Below are 15,328 nucleotides of genomic sequence, written 5' to 3'. Positions count from 1 at the left end.
GCCATAGACCAGAGACAAAAGCAAAGAAACAATGCGCGTACAACTCCGCTTGCACCCGCCGTTATGCGGTATGGAGGAACTGGAGGGTGAGGGGGGATGGGTTGGGCACTCACTCCAGGAGAATCCTGCGGTCGCAGCGATCGGACGAGAAAGGTGTATAGCAGAGGAAAGAGAAAGAGAGAAGGAGAGAGAGGATTGTGTCAAAGAGGGTGAAAGAGAGGAGGGAAAGGAGAGAGATGGTGGATGGGCGGGCGATGAAGAAGCAAAGTTCTTTTTTCTCTCTTCGGGTCTGGGAGGTTTGATGCCAAGCCAATTCGGCAGTGGATTCCGCATTCTCACCAACTATACTTCTAACAAGACCATGATAAAAGTTAACAATACACACTGTTATGATAAATAGTCCAAAGTGTATTCACGTCTATGGGAAAGTGTTGTATCCTCCAAGCAAGACACTGGGAATGGCTATGCGTGATTTTTGTGGGATGGGATTATGTGCAGTCGTGGCCGACGGGGGTATATGGGAGGGCGGCTTTGGGGCGTAAGTGTCGTCACTCAAAACTCAGGCTGAAAGACGCAGATGGACGGGGACCCATGAATGGGATGGCAGCAAAACAGACAGCCTGGCCTACACACCAGTCTTGCCCAGGGCCTCGGCCAGCGCGTCGACGTCCCGATCCTGCTTCTGCGCAACCTCCTCCTCCTCGGCGAGTTCGGTGTTCTTCAGATCCTTGTCGGCCTTGCGCTCTTCTTCTTCTTCCTCCTCCTCCGACTCCTCCTCTTCTTCGCTACCCTCCTCCTCGAGCTCGTCCAGCTCATCAAGACCCCAGCTATCCTCAGGGTCGTCATCAGTGCCATGCTCCTCCTGGCGACCCTCCAACAGCTCACGCAGCTCCACGATGTGAGGATCCTCATCCGAGAAGATGTTTCCATTGAGTTCCACACGGCGCAGACCGGGTAGTGCTGTCTTGGCCGCAAAGGCAAATTGCTTCACGCTCTCCGCCTTCATCTCGTTGTACTGCAGCCGCAAAGTCTGGAGCTTCTGGTTCTTGTTCTTCCCCAGAGCCTGAGCGACCTTGACACCACCACGTGCAGACAGCAGGCAGTCACCAACGCCCAGTTCGCGCAGTTCGGGCCAGCCCGGCAGAACCATTGCCAAAGCCGTGGATCCCATAATGGTAAAGGTGTTGTCCTGCAAGTCCAAGACCTCGAGGGCGCTCGCGTGGCGAAGACCGCTCTTCAACAGATGCGAAATACCCTCCTGCCGAATACCGTTCTGGGTCATCTTCACGGATTTGATACCGGCCGCGTGTTTCTCATAGGCACGCGCCCATGCTTCCATGCTGCCATTCTCCAAACGATTCCGTCCACAGACAATGCTCTCCAGCAGCGCAACCTCCTTGCCGGCCTTACGGGCCTCCTCTTTGCGCTCCGCGAGTTCGCTCAGGGCATCGGCCACCAGCGTACCGGCATGGGGACCCAGTCCGTTGTTGTTCAGGATCAGATGGCGGAGCGAGGTGTGGCGCGAAAGAAAGTCAACGAGGGGCGCCTGCGTGTTGAGACCGAAGGCATTGTCGGATAGGTTGACGGTGTGGACGGCCGGGATCTCGAGGATTGCATTCAGGAGGGAGGTCAGAGCGGGAGGGATCTCCGACAGCAAGCGAGAAGTGAAGATGTCGGCGAAATCGGCAACTTCAAGGTTCTTTTGGGTCGCGAGGACAGCACCCAGACGCTCCGAGGCACCCACACCCAGGGTGTTACCGCCGAAATGGATCTCCGTGTAGTCAGCACTCTCAACGAGAGGCTTGATGTGGGCGTCGATATCCTCCGCGGTGTCGAGTTTGAGGCCTTTGCCTTCGAGCGAGAAAACCTTTGGAGGGGCCATGGCGGGGGTAGTGGCACTGGGGATTGAAAGAATTCGGTGGGAGGATGAGAGAAACAAAGAAGAGAAAACCCACGTATTAGGATAGAAGGAAAGTTCCCACGGAGTCAAAAACCAAAATCCAAGACGAGGAAGGCAGGGCAGAAAGGAGGCAAGAACCCGTCTGTTTTGGCCGGTGATAACAAAAAAAGATCTACGGCGGACAGCAGGGAACAGCAGCGCAGTTTTGCCATTACTAATTCATCCAGTCTCTCTCTCCGAGAGTCTCTTGTCTTGTTTGACTCCTGCTATTCACTTACTTGCTCACCTTCGTTCTCTTGTCTGCTTGTCTTCAGTCCAATTTCCAGCCATGTCGCTCTTCGGGTTCTTCGGTTCAGGTGGTAAGTCCATTCAATGCCCCCCCTATAAACGCAGTCATCCATTGTCAGCCCATGCTCGCGCAAGATCGTGCTTGTACCCTTGATCGCGAACTCACTAACACATTTATTTCGCTATCAAGAAAAAACCACCGCCGCCTCTCAAACCCAGGCACCAGCTCAACCCGCCCAATCCGAGAAGCCCAAGGTATGTTCCGAGACTACCTATCCAACCCCAACGACTCGAACCCAGGCGCAAAACTAACAGACTACCAGCCCTGTTGCGTGTGCAAGACCGAAAAGACCGCCCGCGACGACTGCATGCTCTTTTCCAAGACCGACGATCCCACCCAGGAATGCAAGCCGATGATCGAGCAGTACAAGACCTGCATGGCTGGGTTTGGATTCAAGGTCTGATCCCAGGATTGTGACCGTGAAGTGTATTATACTGCATTATTGTACCATAGCATTTACGGGCTGGAGTTTTATTGGATTCTGTAGATAAGATCTATCACTACTAGGCGCAGGATTTACGAATACACCTATCCCAGCTCTTTCAGAAAAATAGATTCAAATTTTGGAATGTGCTAGCACAAAGTCTTTTGTGGTCCTCCTCTAAATGGGGTATCAATTCAACATACACGACTGCCGCCCTTGGCAAAAAAATAAATCACCCGCCTCACGACTGCTTCTTCGGAGTGATCTCCTTGGCTGGGTTGCGGCTGCTGGGCCAGCTGTGGCAGATCAACTTCCACAGACACCATAGGTAGGCGATTCCGAAGCCAGCGGCGCCGATGAGGGCGTTCAAGACGACCCACAGATCCGGCTTGCTCGCTGGCGGAGGCACCCACGCTTCAAGGACGTGCCAGGCAATCATCGCAAGATAGAAACTGAAATGCACGAGTTTGGTGAGAGTCCAGATTTCCGGTGAGCCTCGACTGCGGTACGTCTCCCAGGAGAAAACAGGAAGACCGATGAGATAGGCCCACAGAAGAGTTATAACAATGTACGGCACGCGGAGGTCCTCGCGCTTCAGCAGCGGGTACATGGTCCATGAGCCCAGGACGTTGGCCCAGCCCACCCATGCGCGGATCTCCTTACTCAGACCACCATCCCCGGCCAGAAGAAGGGTCATGGGAAGGAGGGGCAGCAAGACACTCTTCTCGTGTACCTGGAAAGAAAACAGAAAGAATCCCCAAGAGACACAGGCCAGAGCAGGAAGGAGCAGAGACGCACGCGGGTGCCGGAATATGATGACGCAGGGGAGGAAAATCGAAACCACCGTAGCCCCCAGCGAAGCTTTCTGAAGCAATCCGGTATCGAAGCGATTCAGCTTGTAGAAAGTATGGATGGCGCACCATGCGTTGGCAACTTTGTCCTCGAACAGACCCCGGGCGAAGGGAAACACTCGGTGGATGGTTTGTGTCAGCTGAAAGAGAATCGCGTACACTACGGAGTTCTTGTCCACCGCAATTGGCAGTGACTGGAGCAAGGGCGGGGGCTGAGCCACAGAAAACGCTTTCCGAGCCTCAGCACTCGTTGCGCCGACCAGGAGAGGGGCAAAAAGGAGGGTAAAAGCGGCGATCGTGATCAGAGCGATGCCAACGAGCCGGAGCACCCGAATCCGGGGGAACACACAGACGCCCAGGAGATAAGCGAACATAACCGGAGCATAGTAGAGTGCCATCTGCTTGAATCCCAATGCACCCACGAAAAAGATGCAGGCCCAGAGCATGCGACCGGCCAGAATCGCATCCAAGCTGGCAACCACCAGGCCCAGCATCACTGTGTTGTACTGAAAATGACCATGATCTATGAGGATAGTCGCAGGCTGGAGGAGAATGGCAACCAATGCAATCGATGCGGACCATGCATGGACGCCCTGCATGCGAGTGTATCGGCGGAGGAAATTGACGACCGCGGGGATGTAGACCAGGTACTCGGAGATCACGACGGTGGCGCGCATGAAGATTTTCAGGTTAGGATGTTCAAAGCCACGGGAAGCATCCAGGGCAAACCAGGCGGGATCAACGACAGAGCCACTATGCAGGTCAGTTATCATAGTCCACCGAATCTGCGCCGAGAAACTTACATCTTGCCCACTAGCCAGCTGTGATACGCAGTCAAGGGAGGGTAGTCGAGTCCCCAGTACTGCAGGTCATAGAGATACCACTTGAAGGTGGGCAGGTGGATGGTGAGCTCCATCCAGTGTCGCTGCGCTTCAAAGTCTCCATGCATCGGTGGAACCTGGAATCCTAGAAGGTGTTAGACCTCACAACAAGCCCAGTGATATGACCGAACCTACCCGAGTAGCCCCAGAGCCCAACTGCCCACCGGAAGAGACCGACGGCCATGAGCGTGAGAGGCAGGATCAGCCATTGCGAAACGCCCGCTCGGGCCGCCCAGAGGAACGAGACCAGTGGGAAGGCAGGCTCCTGTTTTCCCGCTCCCACATGCAGAATGAGATTGTTGTTCAAGCGAGGCGTAGTGGTGGTCGCGGCGGTGGTGGAAGTGGTCGTGTGGAGCTGTCTCTTGCGCCGCGGCCGATGCGACGATGGGGTTGAAGGGGCCATTGTGGGAGATGAGAGGACAGGCCAATTGGCAGCTCAGCCCCGTCACATCAGTTGTAGAGTCAGCGGTTATGGATGAGAGAAAGTGGGTGAATTGGAGTGAGGGAGCGTGAGTAGTGAAGGTGCCAGATACGCGTTGTCCGGAGCAAGACCAGCACAGGTACCCACCCACTTCGCATTCTGCTGGGTCTGTTCCTTCCGCTAACCCCGACCAGGAAGGCGGTCAGCGCGACAGCCTCTGACTTTTTTTTTTTTTTTTCCCCTGTCCTGCCTCCGGAGTTTTTTTTCTCTTCCTTCACACTCTCATCCAACTTTTTCTCTTTCCCCTTCCCCTTTCCCTATCATTCTGTTGGTTCTCCTCTTAAGGTGACCATCCCCTGCAAAACCTTCTCCTCACTAACTGAGTAGCGTGGGCTGTACTTTCCAAGTACTTCAACAGACATCTCTGTGGGCTGATCATATCGTGGGCTTGAATACTGCAAATCTATTCCTTGGGCTCTTTTCGTGGGTTTCATACTATAGACAGTTGTGTATCTCCTGTCGGTCTCTGTGGGCTTGAACACTGTCGGTTGCGGGTTACTGAGGGTTACTATCACACACATCCAAATCGGGTGCTCTTGAGGGTTGAAGGCTTTGCCGCACATTCCAAACACACATCTTATCTGTATCTATTACAGTATGTCTTGTCCTCCCTTGATCTGGATCCTCACCACTAACACTGTCTGGCCCAGATGTCGAAGACGAAGGTTTCCACCAAGGCTGAGAAGCCCAACAAGACCTTGAGCAAGGTCAAGGACGCTGGTGTCGCTAAGGCGTCCAAGTCCTCGTCGACCAAGAGCAAGGCTGTTGCTAGCAAGGTCGCTGCCAAGGACGAGAAGAAGAACAAGAAGAAGAAGGAGCCCACTCCTAGCAGCTCCGAGTCCGAGTCCGACAGCGATGAGGACATGAAGGATGCCTCTAGCAGCAGCGAGAGTGAGAGCGAGGACGAGAAGCCCGCCAAGAAGGAGGTGAAGAAGCCTGCTGCCAAGGCTGCTGAGTCTTCCTCTGAATCCGAGTCGGAGTCGTCTGAGTCCGAGTCGGAGGACGAGAAGCCTGCTGCCAAGGAGGTGAAGAAGGCCGCTGAGTCTTCCTCCGAGTCGGAATCTGAGTCGGAGTCTGAGGAGGAAGCTCCCAAGAAGGCCGCTGCCAAGGCCGACTCCAGCGACAGCTCTGAGTCCGAGTCGGAGTCTGAGGATGAGAAGCCTGCCAAGAAGGACGCCAAGGAGGTAAGTTACTGGTCTCTCTCCCGTTTATCACGCATCACTAATTTGAATTCGACAGGATTCCTCCGACGAGTCCGAGTCTGGCTCTGATGACTCTGACAGCTCCGAGTCTGAGTCTGACAGCGAGGATACTGCCAAGGCCTCCAAGAAGCGCAAGGCTGATGACGAGCCTGAAGTGGCTGCGAAGAAGACCAAGACTGCTCCCGCTCCCGAGGGCGCCTCGCCCAATCTGTTCGTTGGCAACCTGTCGTGGAACGTCGACGAGGAGTGGCTTCAGCGCGAGTTCTCCGAGTTCGGAGAGCTGTCTGGCGTTCGCATCGTCACTGACCGTGACAGCGGCCGCTCTCGCGGGTAAGTCGCCTTTACTACGATTGTATCTAGATTGATCGCTGACCCGTGTTTCCCAGATTCGGTTACGTTGAGTTCACCGATGCTGCCGATGCCGCCAAGGCCATGGAGGCCAAGAAGGGTACCGACCTTGATGGCCGTACCATCAACCTCGACTACGCCACTGGCCGCCAGAACAACCAGCAGCAGGGCGGTGACCGCGCCCAGGCTCGTGCTCGCTCTTACGGCGACCAGACCAGCCCTGCCAGCGACACTCTGTTCGTCGGCAACCTGCCGTTCAGCGCTACCGAGGACGCTCTCCGCGACGTGTTCGGCGAGCAGGGCAGCATCCTGGGCATCCGCCTGCCGACTGACCAGGAGACCGGCCGCCCCAAGGGCTTCGGCTACGTCCAGTTCTCGTCCGTCGAGGAGGCTCAGGCCGCCCACTCGGCTATGGCTGGCCAGGAGCTCGAGGGCCGTGCTATGCGCCTGGACTTCAGCACCCCCCGTCCCAGCAACGGTGGCGACCGCGGTGGTCGTGGTGGCTTCGGCGGCCGTGGCGGTGGCCGTGGAGGCCGTGGAGGCTTCGGTGACCGTGGTGGCCGTGGCGGTCGTGGAGGCCGTGGTGGCTTCGGCGACCGTGGTGGCCGTGGTGGCTTCAACAAGGGCAAGGGCAGCATCCCTGAGTACAAGGGCACCAAGGTTACCTTCTAAGCATTACCTTTTTCTCTGTTCTGGTCTTTCTACTAACCTGGCGTGGCTATGACTCTAATTATTGATTTGTGCGACGATCTAAAAAGTTCTGTATTATTCGCTGTTATTATTCTCTTACGAATTGAATCCATCTACTTCTGAATTCTCGACGTCATCTATATACTTGCCGTATACTGCCAGCCCCGTCCGCCTGCCCCCTTCAGCACGGGCTTCCCCGCAGTCTGGGCCTTGGGTTCTTCTCGTTGTCTTGCCTGGTCTGGTCTCTCTGTCTTCTTCTTAGCAACTATTCCTCTCCTCCTTCCTGCTGTCCTCGTTGTTCTTATATTTTCTCCTTCCTTGCCTGCTCTCTGCAGATCACGGGGTCCCTTCTGCACATCACCTGTTCCGTCTGCTGATCTCACCTGATCATCCCTTCTGCCGTGCTCTCCCTCCCTCTTTCTTCCTCTCTCTCCCTCCCTCTCCCTCTCTCTCTCTCCCACTCAACCATTCTCAGAGTCAGTTGCCACATCTTTCGGGTGAGCCTCTGATTTTCAGGGACCAACTGAAATCCAGCCCTGGCAACACACTGACTGACCACGTTGGGCACCACAGGGATGGAGTGGATCCTGATCTCCAGCTTGATAAGATAAATCGTCCCCACGTTCTTGACCGCTCAGTCCCTCTTCCATCAGCCCACCCCGGCTCTCTTCAACACTCTATCCCTATTCTTATCAACATTTTCTCCTCGTCTCTTCTTTCTTTCTCTCCCTCCACCCTCCTCAACTGACCATGCAACCCAATCACTACGACCTCCTAGGTCAGGTGCATGAGCCCAGAGCCGCAAGTCGGATGACGCGCGATGGCCATCAGCCGCCTCGCGAGAACGCTGGTCAGCCACGGTCAGTGTCTGGTGCTGCACCCATGAGATCAGAGGGTATGTTGTCCCTTTTATACCGCTCGACCCTCTTGCACTTCTTCTCCCCCTGTCGATCGAGTTCACCATGCCTTATCGCAACGCAATGTACTCACTTCGCTATTATATAGACTCCTGGATCGAGGTATCCTCACAACCATCATCTTCATCCCTATCATCCGCTGCCACGAACGATGATATCATTACCACTGGCCTGCGGGTCGAGCATCGCGGAGCAGGCGCATACCATCACCGCAGTCGACGACGCCGTCTGCAACGCCTGGCAGCGGTCACGACGGCTCAGGTAGACTATTCCTCGCGAGAAGCCAGCCTCACAAGCAGCAGTCAGGAGGAATACGAAGAAAGTGAAAGCGAGTCAGATCGGATTCTCAGCAGTTCCAACGAAGAGATCGGCCGCCCCCGTATCCGCGCACCACTCCCCACTCAGCCACCCTCGGCCCAGTTTGACGCAGCATCATCCAGCGATGAAGATGACGCCTCCACCGCACTAGGAATGCGCATCAGCGAATCTCCATTCGTACCTCAACCCAATGTCTTCACACACCCGCCAGTCACGCAGCATCCCTCCTGGACTCGGCCTACCGATTCTCGCCGGTCTCAACCCAGTGTCTTGTCAAACTCCAGTCGTCGTACCGCGATTCGAAGAGACTCTTATCCCACTATGGGTCCGTCGCGCAGGCATCCACCTCAACACAGCCCTTATAACATGATATCACCTTCCCACCATGCCGACCACGACGCAGCCCTTCGTGCGAGCTTGTCCACCTTGCTTTCGTGCGCCGCGGCTGCACGAGGAATTCCCAAGCCCGACCCTCAACCCTCGTCTTCTGGCCCGTCAGGCGCACAGCCATCAACATTCCGCCTTGTAGGCGAATCGGTCGCCATGGGAGAGGAAAGTGGCGGCGAAGAACCACCATCGTCGACTCCCTACACAGAAACCAGCCCATCCATCGGACCACCCCTACCACGACGACACCCACACGGCCCCGCGGTTTCCGCCGGTCCCGCCGTCTCCAAAGCCAAACGTCGGTCTACCTCTCCTAAAGAGCGCGGCGCCGCATCAAAGAAGAGCCGCCGCGCCAGCATAACGGACTCAACCACCGCAGTCAGCCCCACGATCATGACGTGGGTCATCAGTGCGGGCGTCGTAGTTCTATTTTCCGCCATCAGCTTCTCAGCAGGCTACATGATTGGTCGGGAGGTAGGACGAACCGAAGTAGGAATCATGGGCGACGGAGGCGTTCCTGGCGCCCGGCCATCATCGGCTGCGTGCGGCCAGGAAGCTGTCCGCGGAGGCCTGAAGCGACTACGCTGGGGCACCGCTGCGGCTGGATCGGCCAGCATTATGCAATCATGAATATCAAGGGATGATCAAGATGAGACCAAATAATTATGCTAAACGTTTTTTCCTTTTCTCTCTTTTGTTTCTTTCCAGTTTGACAAGTCTGGAACCGAGTCAGTCTCGATGCATAAGGACGAAGTCTCCTCAAAATTGGCGTTTCTTCTTCTTATTTATTCCTCGTTGGAGCAAATGGGGCTGTGACATGAGAGCCTTGTTTTCTGTTCGCTTGGGAAAGTCCTGGTGACGGTGTTGCAATGTATATGTTTCCCTTCTATACCCACTCTCCTTTTGGGGTTTAGCTCATTTGTTCGTATTACCCTCGATAGTTAATGATTACTTGAAGTTAAGCATCTGTACATAGTAGCTGGATTAATCTCTGTTGGCTTCCGTTGGCATTTCTTTTATAATTTCCCAATACAAAGTAGGTATAGATGATGGGTTGCGTTAGGGACACTCTCCGTGCCGCAGTATCAAACTGGGTTACTACAGATATGCCCACTTGAATCATTGACGCGCAAGGTACATAAACAGGATGAGCTAATTAAGAAAAACCATGAAACCGCTAGCGAGAGTACAAATCAATATGAAGTATGATACTATAACTTGAAAATCATATGCTCAGCTCAACTCCAAGGGTCAGGTAGACAGTCATCCCTGTTCAGGGGACTTTGCAAATAAAGGTATTCAAAAGGCTTTTTGTGACATAGACAAGAAATCAGTCAGTCAGACTGGGTACAGTGCATGTCAACCGAGTCTCTTGCAAGCTGGCGTTCTGACAGCCATCACCCTTAATAGCAAAACCGGTGTCTGTAGTGGATATGAAACAGGGAAGTGACATCGCCCCGTAGCTCAGTTTTCGGCCTGGCAGACCATGCAGGGCAATGTCCCCATGGCGCAAGTAACAGATCATCATGATCACCATCCGTATGATCACCGTCCCCCTGATAGCGGTCTAGAACTTCCATAAAGATAGGAGACAACGTTGCAATAGAAGGTAGTAATACTGAAGGGAAGGAGGATGAAAAAGAAAATATGCAAAATGGCATCATCAGTTTAGGTTACCACTAACATAGACCCCACGGGGCAGGGGGATAGACAAGGTATTCCAAATCCTTTTCATTATTCGATCTGAGGAATATGGGCTGACGCGTGGCTGCCAGGGCAGGAAAGGAGTAGGGGCATAAGGAAGAGTTTGAGTTGGCGCTATTGGGTTACTCGCGGCCCGGGCCTCAGATCATAAAATCGGTCGGCCGGAGAAAAAGCGTAGCACTGATCTGATGAGCTTTCATTATTGCTCCACACACGCATATTGAAACAGGATTGATTTGTATTTGGGTTTATGCTTTCCCACTGTGATATAATGTGATATACGATATAGTGGTTTTAGTTGTGCATTAGAGGCTGTGGGAATGCGGGCGAATATATTTCCACCGTAATATGCAAGATTTTCCATAAAGGGAAAGACAAGGTTGCTTGTAGTCAGGAAACTGTGGCGCAGAATGAATATTTAGTCAGCTAGCACTGAGCCCTGCCCTGTGGTAGGTTGGGTGGGCGTGGCTTCCTTCAGGTTGCTTGGTGGAGTTTGTCGATCGGCGTTTGGGAGAGGAGGCGATGGCTGGTGCGAAGGATCGGCGCGATGCAGGTCATGGTTTCAAGTGAGTTTCTTCTTTTGCTTTTTTTGTTTTTTTCTTTTCACAATCTATAGCAAGCTTTTGTGTTGGATTTCCGCTATGATTGCCACCTGAGTGTCTATAGTCCTGTCCCATACGGAAGATTTTGTCTGGAGCAAAGACACCCTACTCAATCGGTGGGCAACAACCGACACCCATGCATGATTTAGTAAATATTCGAGTATAACCATGGTCTCGTTTGTTCATCTGTTCAAGTAAGATTCCTGTATATACATCAAATGCTCAATCCAGAGCTCAGAATAGAACGCTACAATAAAAATATCCACACCAATACCCATACAAAAACCATAGAACACCTTGCTAATCCCTCTCTAGAAGAGAGCATTGTAGTAATAGAAGAGACGTGTTGAGGAATAAAAAAGCGACTGGGGGCGTGCATCCCTGACATAGGCTAACCGAACAGACGAAGTAAAAGAGATATCGGCGGCGGAAGAGATACAAAACTATGCGTTTGACTCAGATCGTCGCCGGTATTTGAGGTCATCTCGACTGAGGAAGCGACGCAATTTAGTGGCAAAGCGGCAGGGCTGTTGGTCTGCAGCGCAACTGATTAGTATACAAGTCAAACATGTCTCAGACAGCACCGCGCACCATATTTCCGTGCAGATGACGATGGGTCATCCAGGCCTTGTGTTGTGTAGGCTGAGGCCCAGTAGCCTGTGTGGCGGTAGCCCGTGAAAGTACAGCTGTTAGGGTTATACCGCAGCTGTAGGGCTGCGACATGCGGGTAGAGTGTTGCCAGAGGGGCAAGCAGTTCGTCCGGGGGTGGCGAACGGCGGTCATGTAGCCTGTCTCGGCTCTGTGTGAGCTGGTCAGCTAGGGCAGGGTAGGGCAGTGGGGCCCTCGGTATACTGACGTGAAGCTCATAGTTGTTCTTGTAGCTCATGGTGGGCTTGTGATTACCAAAAAAAAACTTGTTGGGGATGTTGAGCTGCAGGATGCGAGCAAGCTGCATTTTAAACACGATGTCTTCGGACATGATTTGAGATAAGTAGCCAAGGAAACAAGCGGGGGCCGAGATCGTATAGATCGAAGTTCGGCAGATGTCTTGATGAATTTAGCGTCATTCCACGGGGAGCCCGATGCGCGAACTAACAGGGGTCATCCCTGTCCACCCCCTTACATCCTCTTTTCCACGTTTAATCCAGGGACCGTGAGATGGGCCGAATACATCCGCGACGCCCATCAGCCAGCCATCCCCGGGCAAGATCAGTGATCTGCCGCTAGCGAGCATCCAGGTCGAATCCTGGTGGTCGGGTCGGCGCTATTGAAGTTGCTATTGATCCCCGCCCGTGTTGGGGATGCTGTCATTCGCCGACAATGCACATCATCTCCACCGGACACAGCCACAGCCTTGGATTAGAAAAGCACGCACGGACACCGGACATGTCCGTGGCTGGTGGATGTGGCTTGATGCTTCTATTGATCGGATCTTCAGAGCTGCTCTCATTTTCACCCTTTCTTCCTCGGTCTGTCCGTCGTGCCCGTCATGGATGAACGGATCTTCCTGACACCTATAAGGCCCCATCACCCCCATGGTTGATGATAGCCCTTTCATTCTCATCGACTTCACTTGACTTTGAACTCGTTTTATCTTCACAACTACACATGCCCCCAACCGATCATGTCGCTGAGCATGCAGGGTTCCGGAAGAGAGTCCTGGGAAAGCTCTCCGTGTATGGACATGCGCGATCGCTGCTCGCGCGAGCCAGCCGCCCATCCCAGTAAGAGATCCCACCCCCTGCGGTCCCGATTGTCCCGCCTTTCGCACCGGGTGCGCCACGGCCTGAGTTCTGAGAAGTTTTGCCCTGGTCCAGGATCTATCGAGCAGGATGCTGAACGCTCCTCGGACAGGCGTGCCCTCGAGGATGCCCTCCTCAACAACCCAGAGGCCCAGTCTGTCCTGCAGGAAGGCGAGTTTGGCCGCGTGGATCCTACGGGCTGGTTCCCCCACTACAAGCGCTGCGTGCAGTTTTTCGTCACAACCAGTCAGCATTCACCCATAGTTCAGTCCATTGCTGCGTTCATCAACATCCGACTGCCCTGTCACCAGGACATGGGCCTTGTAGTTGCCGGTGCACATCCCCGTCCCGCCGCACCGGCGCCGTTTGTTTCTCTCAGGCCGTATATTAGGCGCCTGATTGTCACCGCACAAGACTCGCCTGCTGTTCTACAATCTTTCTTCGGGGATGGTTGGGAGGCCGGCGTGGGCTGCATTTACAAGCAAGAGCGAGTGAACTTCCTCTTCACGGCCAAGAGCAGCGGGTGGGCCTCGACCAAGGCAGCCTACGACATCTTGCCTGATGAGCAAGCACCCTTCCTACGTCCACTGCGGGACCCGTCGGAAGATGAGATCAGGGCAGCCGAGGCGCGGTGGAGTGAATGGCTGGCAATGGAGGATTGGATGGTGGGGGCGCGCAGTCCCTGGTAGGACTATCGATTCCTAATGAGCCATGACCCGTTTTGTCTCTCGTTTGTTTCACTTTGTTCTTTCTTGCACTTGTTACTTTGTTGGTTGGGGGCGATGACGATGGCACCAGATGACCCAGATGTCGAGAAGTTCTATGCGGCGTTGGTTGATTTAATTTCTCATTCTCATGTGGCGTTCTTGGATGGGTGGTAGTCTGCAATATTATTCTGACAGCTGTCAAATGAAAATCCTGGTGTCCCAAGCTTTATGTCAGAGTCTTACCGAAAGGCGTTAAACGATGCGCCCAGACCTTTCATCCATTATAAATAATAGGGCTGCTCCACTGTACGAACAAGGGCAATGCTTGGATTAATATCTAGAGTGGGGGTTGCTTGTATATCACAATCGATAGCGCGCACCGCCACAGGCACGGACCTGGGTGACAAATTCTGGTCGCTAGTTTGGTGATGATGGCAGATCCTTTTAGTGTCGAGTGCACTATACTCTGGGTAAGCATCGTATCCGAAGGTAGTTAGGGCTGCGCTCTAGGGCGGCTCCACCCTGACTCACGCCATGACCGACCCTTGTCAATCTCTCCTAGGAGAGCTGTCAACCTGTCAACTCGCACTAAGAGATCACTGCTATCCAGGTACTCGGGAATAATCGACGATGACAGAACCTGCAGCAGTGGAAATCTACAAGCACGACGCCACCAGCATCTTGCCGGCGCTCGCGGCTCACTTGCCGCACTCTGCTACCGTCGTGCGGCGCATCCAACACGGTCTCGCGTACCCTTCATCTAGTGCTGAGATCCTAGCTACGTTCGCCCCCGGTACCCCAGCCCCTGAGCAACAGCCGTGGCTGGCTGCGCGGGTGGATCTCTTTCGCGGACGTGAGACCCAGATGGTCGTCTATTCCAGCCTCGAAGCGGAGCACACGTCAAATCTGCCGATCACAGGCTCTGATCATATCGTGTCTGTGCTAGATGCCAGCCCGTCGGCACTAGCGCAGGTCCGCGCCCAGCTACTAGCTCTGTTGACATACATCAAGACTCATTTGCTCCCGTCGTACCTGTCATTCATGCAGGAAGCCAAGGAAAAGGAAGATCTCCAGACTCACAATGGCGTGCCTTTGATCCCTGCGCCAGACCCACACGCTTTCCTCATTGGTAGCCTGCATACGGGTCTTTTTACGCTGCTCCAACGTGAGCCGATTTACTCCGCGGACAACCCCCTGCCGGGGATCAAGGTGCATCGCTTCGATAACCCTGCTTACTCGAAATATTCCTTCCCACAAGAGATCTTCAGCTCAGGCAGCGACTCGGCTCTGCCTTCGGGGTACAGATACCAGGACCGCCGTGGAAGGGTCGGCCTCCTCCCCGCGCACCTGGATCTGGTCCAGAGTCGTACGCACATCCCCCGCTCCAGCAAGAGTTTGTCTACCATGCCCGGTGTGGCTGTCTATCATGATCCTTCGTCGGCATCAGAAACAATAGTCGATGATCGTGACGAGATGCCTATTGCCTGGGCCTTCCTCGGCACGGACGGTGCGTTGGCTACTTTGCATGTTGAGCCGGAGCATCGCGGTCGGGGTCTTGCGTTGCGGTTGTCCAAGGAAGTGATGCGACGCGGTATGGCGCCGGGGGGACTCTTCGGGGCTGATAGTGTTGAGATTCCTGATTATCAAGATCGGCTTGGTGGATGGGTGCACACTGAGGTAGCGCAGTATAACCACGCAAGTCGGCGTGTCATGGAGAAGATTGGAGGAAAGCCTTTCACTACAGTGACTTGGACTGTGATTGAGTTGGTTGATTGAACATTGGTTAAAAACATAGAAGGGCACGATTGCAAATAATGTTAAATAT

General features: G+C 54.0%; 8 protein-coding genes across 8 annotated transcripts; 5 read left to right on the top strand and 3 right to left on the bottom strand.

The window, feature by feature from the left end:
• Nucleotides 1–625: 625 nt before the first annotated feature.
• Nucleotides 626–1,882, bottom strand: N7510_000622 (GTPase-activating protein RNA1; the record flags this gene model as incomplete). Its single annotated transcript, XM_056972551.1, has 1 exon — nucleotides 626–1,882. One exon carries the CDS (start codon nucleotides 1,880–1,882, stop codon nucleotides 626–628), a length of 1,257 nt encoding a protein of 418 aa, XP_056837668.1.
• Nucleotides 1,883–2,293: 411 nt separating this feature from the next.
• On the top strand, nucleotides 2,294–2,652 carry N7510_000621 (copper metallochaperone COX17; the record flags this gene model as incomplete). Its single annotated transcript, XM_056972550.1, has 2 exons — nucleotides 2,294–2,443; nucleotides 2,512–2,652. Coding segments are annotated over 2 exons (291 nt in total), but the record flags the coding sequence as incomplete, so codon positions are not given.
• Nucleotides 2,653–2,914: 262 nt separating this feature from the next.
• N7510_000620 (dolichyl-P-Glc:Man(9)GlcNAc(2)-PP-dolichol alpha-1,3-glucosyltransferase ALG6) lies at nucleotides 2,915–4,808 on the bottom strand (the record flags this gene model as incomplete). Its single annotated transcript, XM_056972549.1, has 3 exons — nucleotides 2,915–4,277; nucleotides 4,328–4,490; nucleotides 4,541–4,808. 3 exons carry the CDS (start codon nucleotides 4,806–4,808, stop codon nucleotides 2,915–2,917), a joined length of 1,794 nt encoding a protein of 597 aa, XP_056837666.1.
• A 728-nt stretch (nucleotides 4,809–5,536) lies between these two features.
• Nucleotides 5,537–7,108, top strand: N7510_000619 (putative nucleolin protein Nsr1; the record flags this gene model as incomplete). Its single annotated transcript, XM_056972548.1, has 3 exons — nucleotides 5,537–6,070; nucleotides 6,177–6,418; nucleotides 6,475–7,108. 3 exons carry the CDS (start codon nucleotides 5,537–5,539, stop codon nucleotides 7,106–7,108), a joined length of 1,410 nt encoding a protein of 469 aa, XP_056837665.1.
• A 768-nt stretch (nucleotides 7,109–7,876) lies between these two features.
• N7510_000618 (uncharacterized protein) lies at nucleotides 7,877–9,378 on the top strand (the record flags this gene model as incomplete). Its single annotated transcript, XM_056972547.1, has 2 exons — nucleotides 7,877–8,021; nucleotides 8,132–9,378. The coding sequence occupies 2 exons, from the start codon at nucleotides 7,877–7,879 to the stop codon at nucleotides 9,376–9,378; spliced, it is 1,392 nt and encodes a 463-aa protein (XP_056837664.1).
• Nucleotides 9,379–11,616: 2,238 nt separating this feature from the next.
• On the bottom strand, nucleotides 11,617–12,033 carry N7510_000617 (uncharacterized protein; the record flags this gene model as incomplete). Its single annotated transcript, XM_056972546.1, has 1 exon — nucleotides 11,617–12,033. One exon carries the CDS (start codon nucleotides 12,031–12,033, stop codon nucleotides 11,617–11,619), a length of 417 nt encoding a protein of 138 aa, XP_056837663.1.
• A 645-nt stretch (nucleotides 12,034–12,678) lies between these two features.
• Nucleotides 12,679–13,485, top strand: N7510_000616 (uncharacterized protein; the record flags this gene model as incomplete). The annotated part of the gene is made up of 1 exon (XM_056972545.1): nucleotides 12,679–13,485. One exon carries the CDS (start codon nucleotides 12,679–12,681, stop codon nucleotides 13,483–13,485), a length of 807 nt encoding a protein of 268 aa, XP_056837662.1.
• Nucleotides 13,486–14,133: 648 nt separating this feature from the next.
• N7510_000615 (Acyl-CoA N-acyltransferase) lies at nucleotides 14,134–15,279 on the top strand (the record flags this gene model as incomplete). The annotated part of the gene is made up of 1 exon (XM_056972544.1): nucleotides 14,134–15,279. One exon carries the CDS (start codon nucleotides 14,134–14,136, stop codon nucleotides 15,277–15,279), a length of 1,146 nt encoding a protein of 381 aa, XP_056837661.1.
• Between the last annotated feature and the right edge of the window lie 49 nt (nucleotides 15,280–15,328).

This window comes from Penicillium lagena (assembly GCF_028827675.1).
Source record: "Penicillium lagena strain IBT 129212 chromosome Unknown utg000001l_segment0_segment0, whole genome shotgun sequence".
Classification (NCBI taxonomy): Eukaryota; Fungi; Ascomycota; class Eurotiomycetes; order Eurotiales; family Aspergillaceae; genus Penicillium; species Penicillium lagena.
This window is presented reverse-complemented; position numbering and strand designations above follow the sequence as displayed.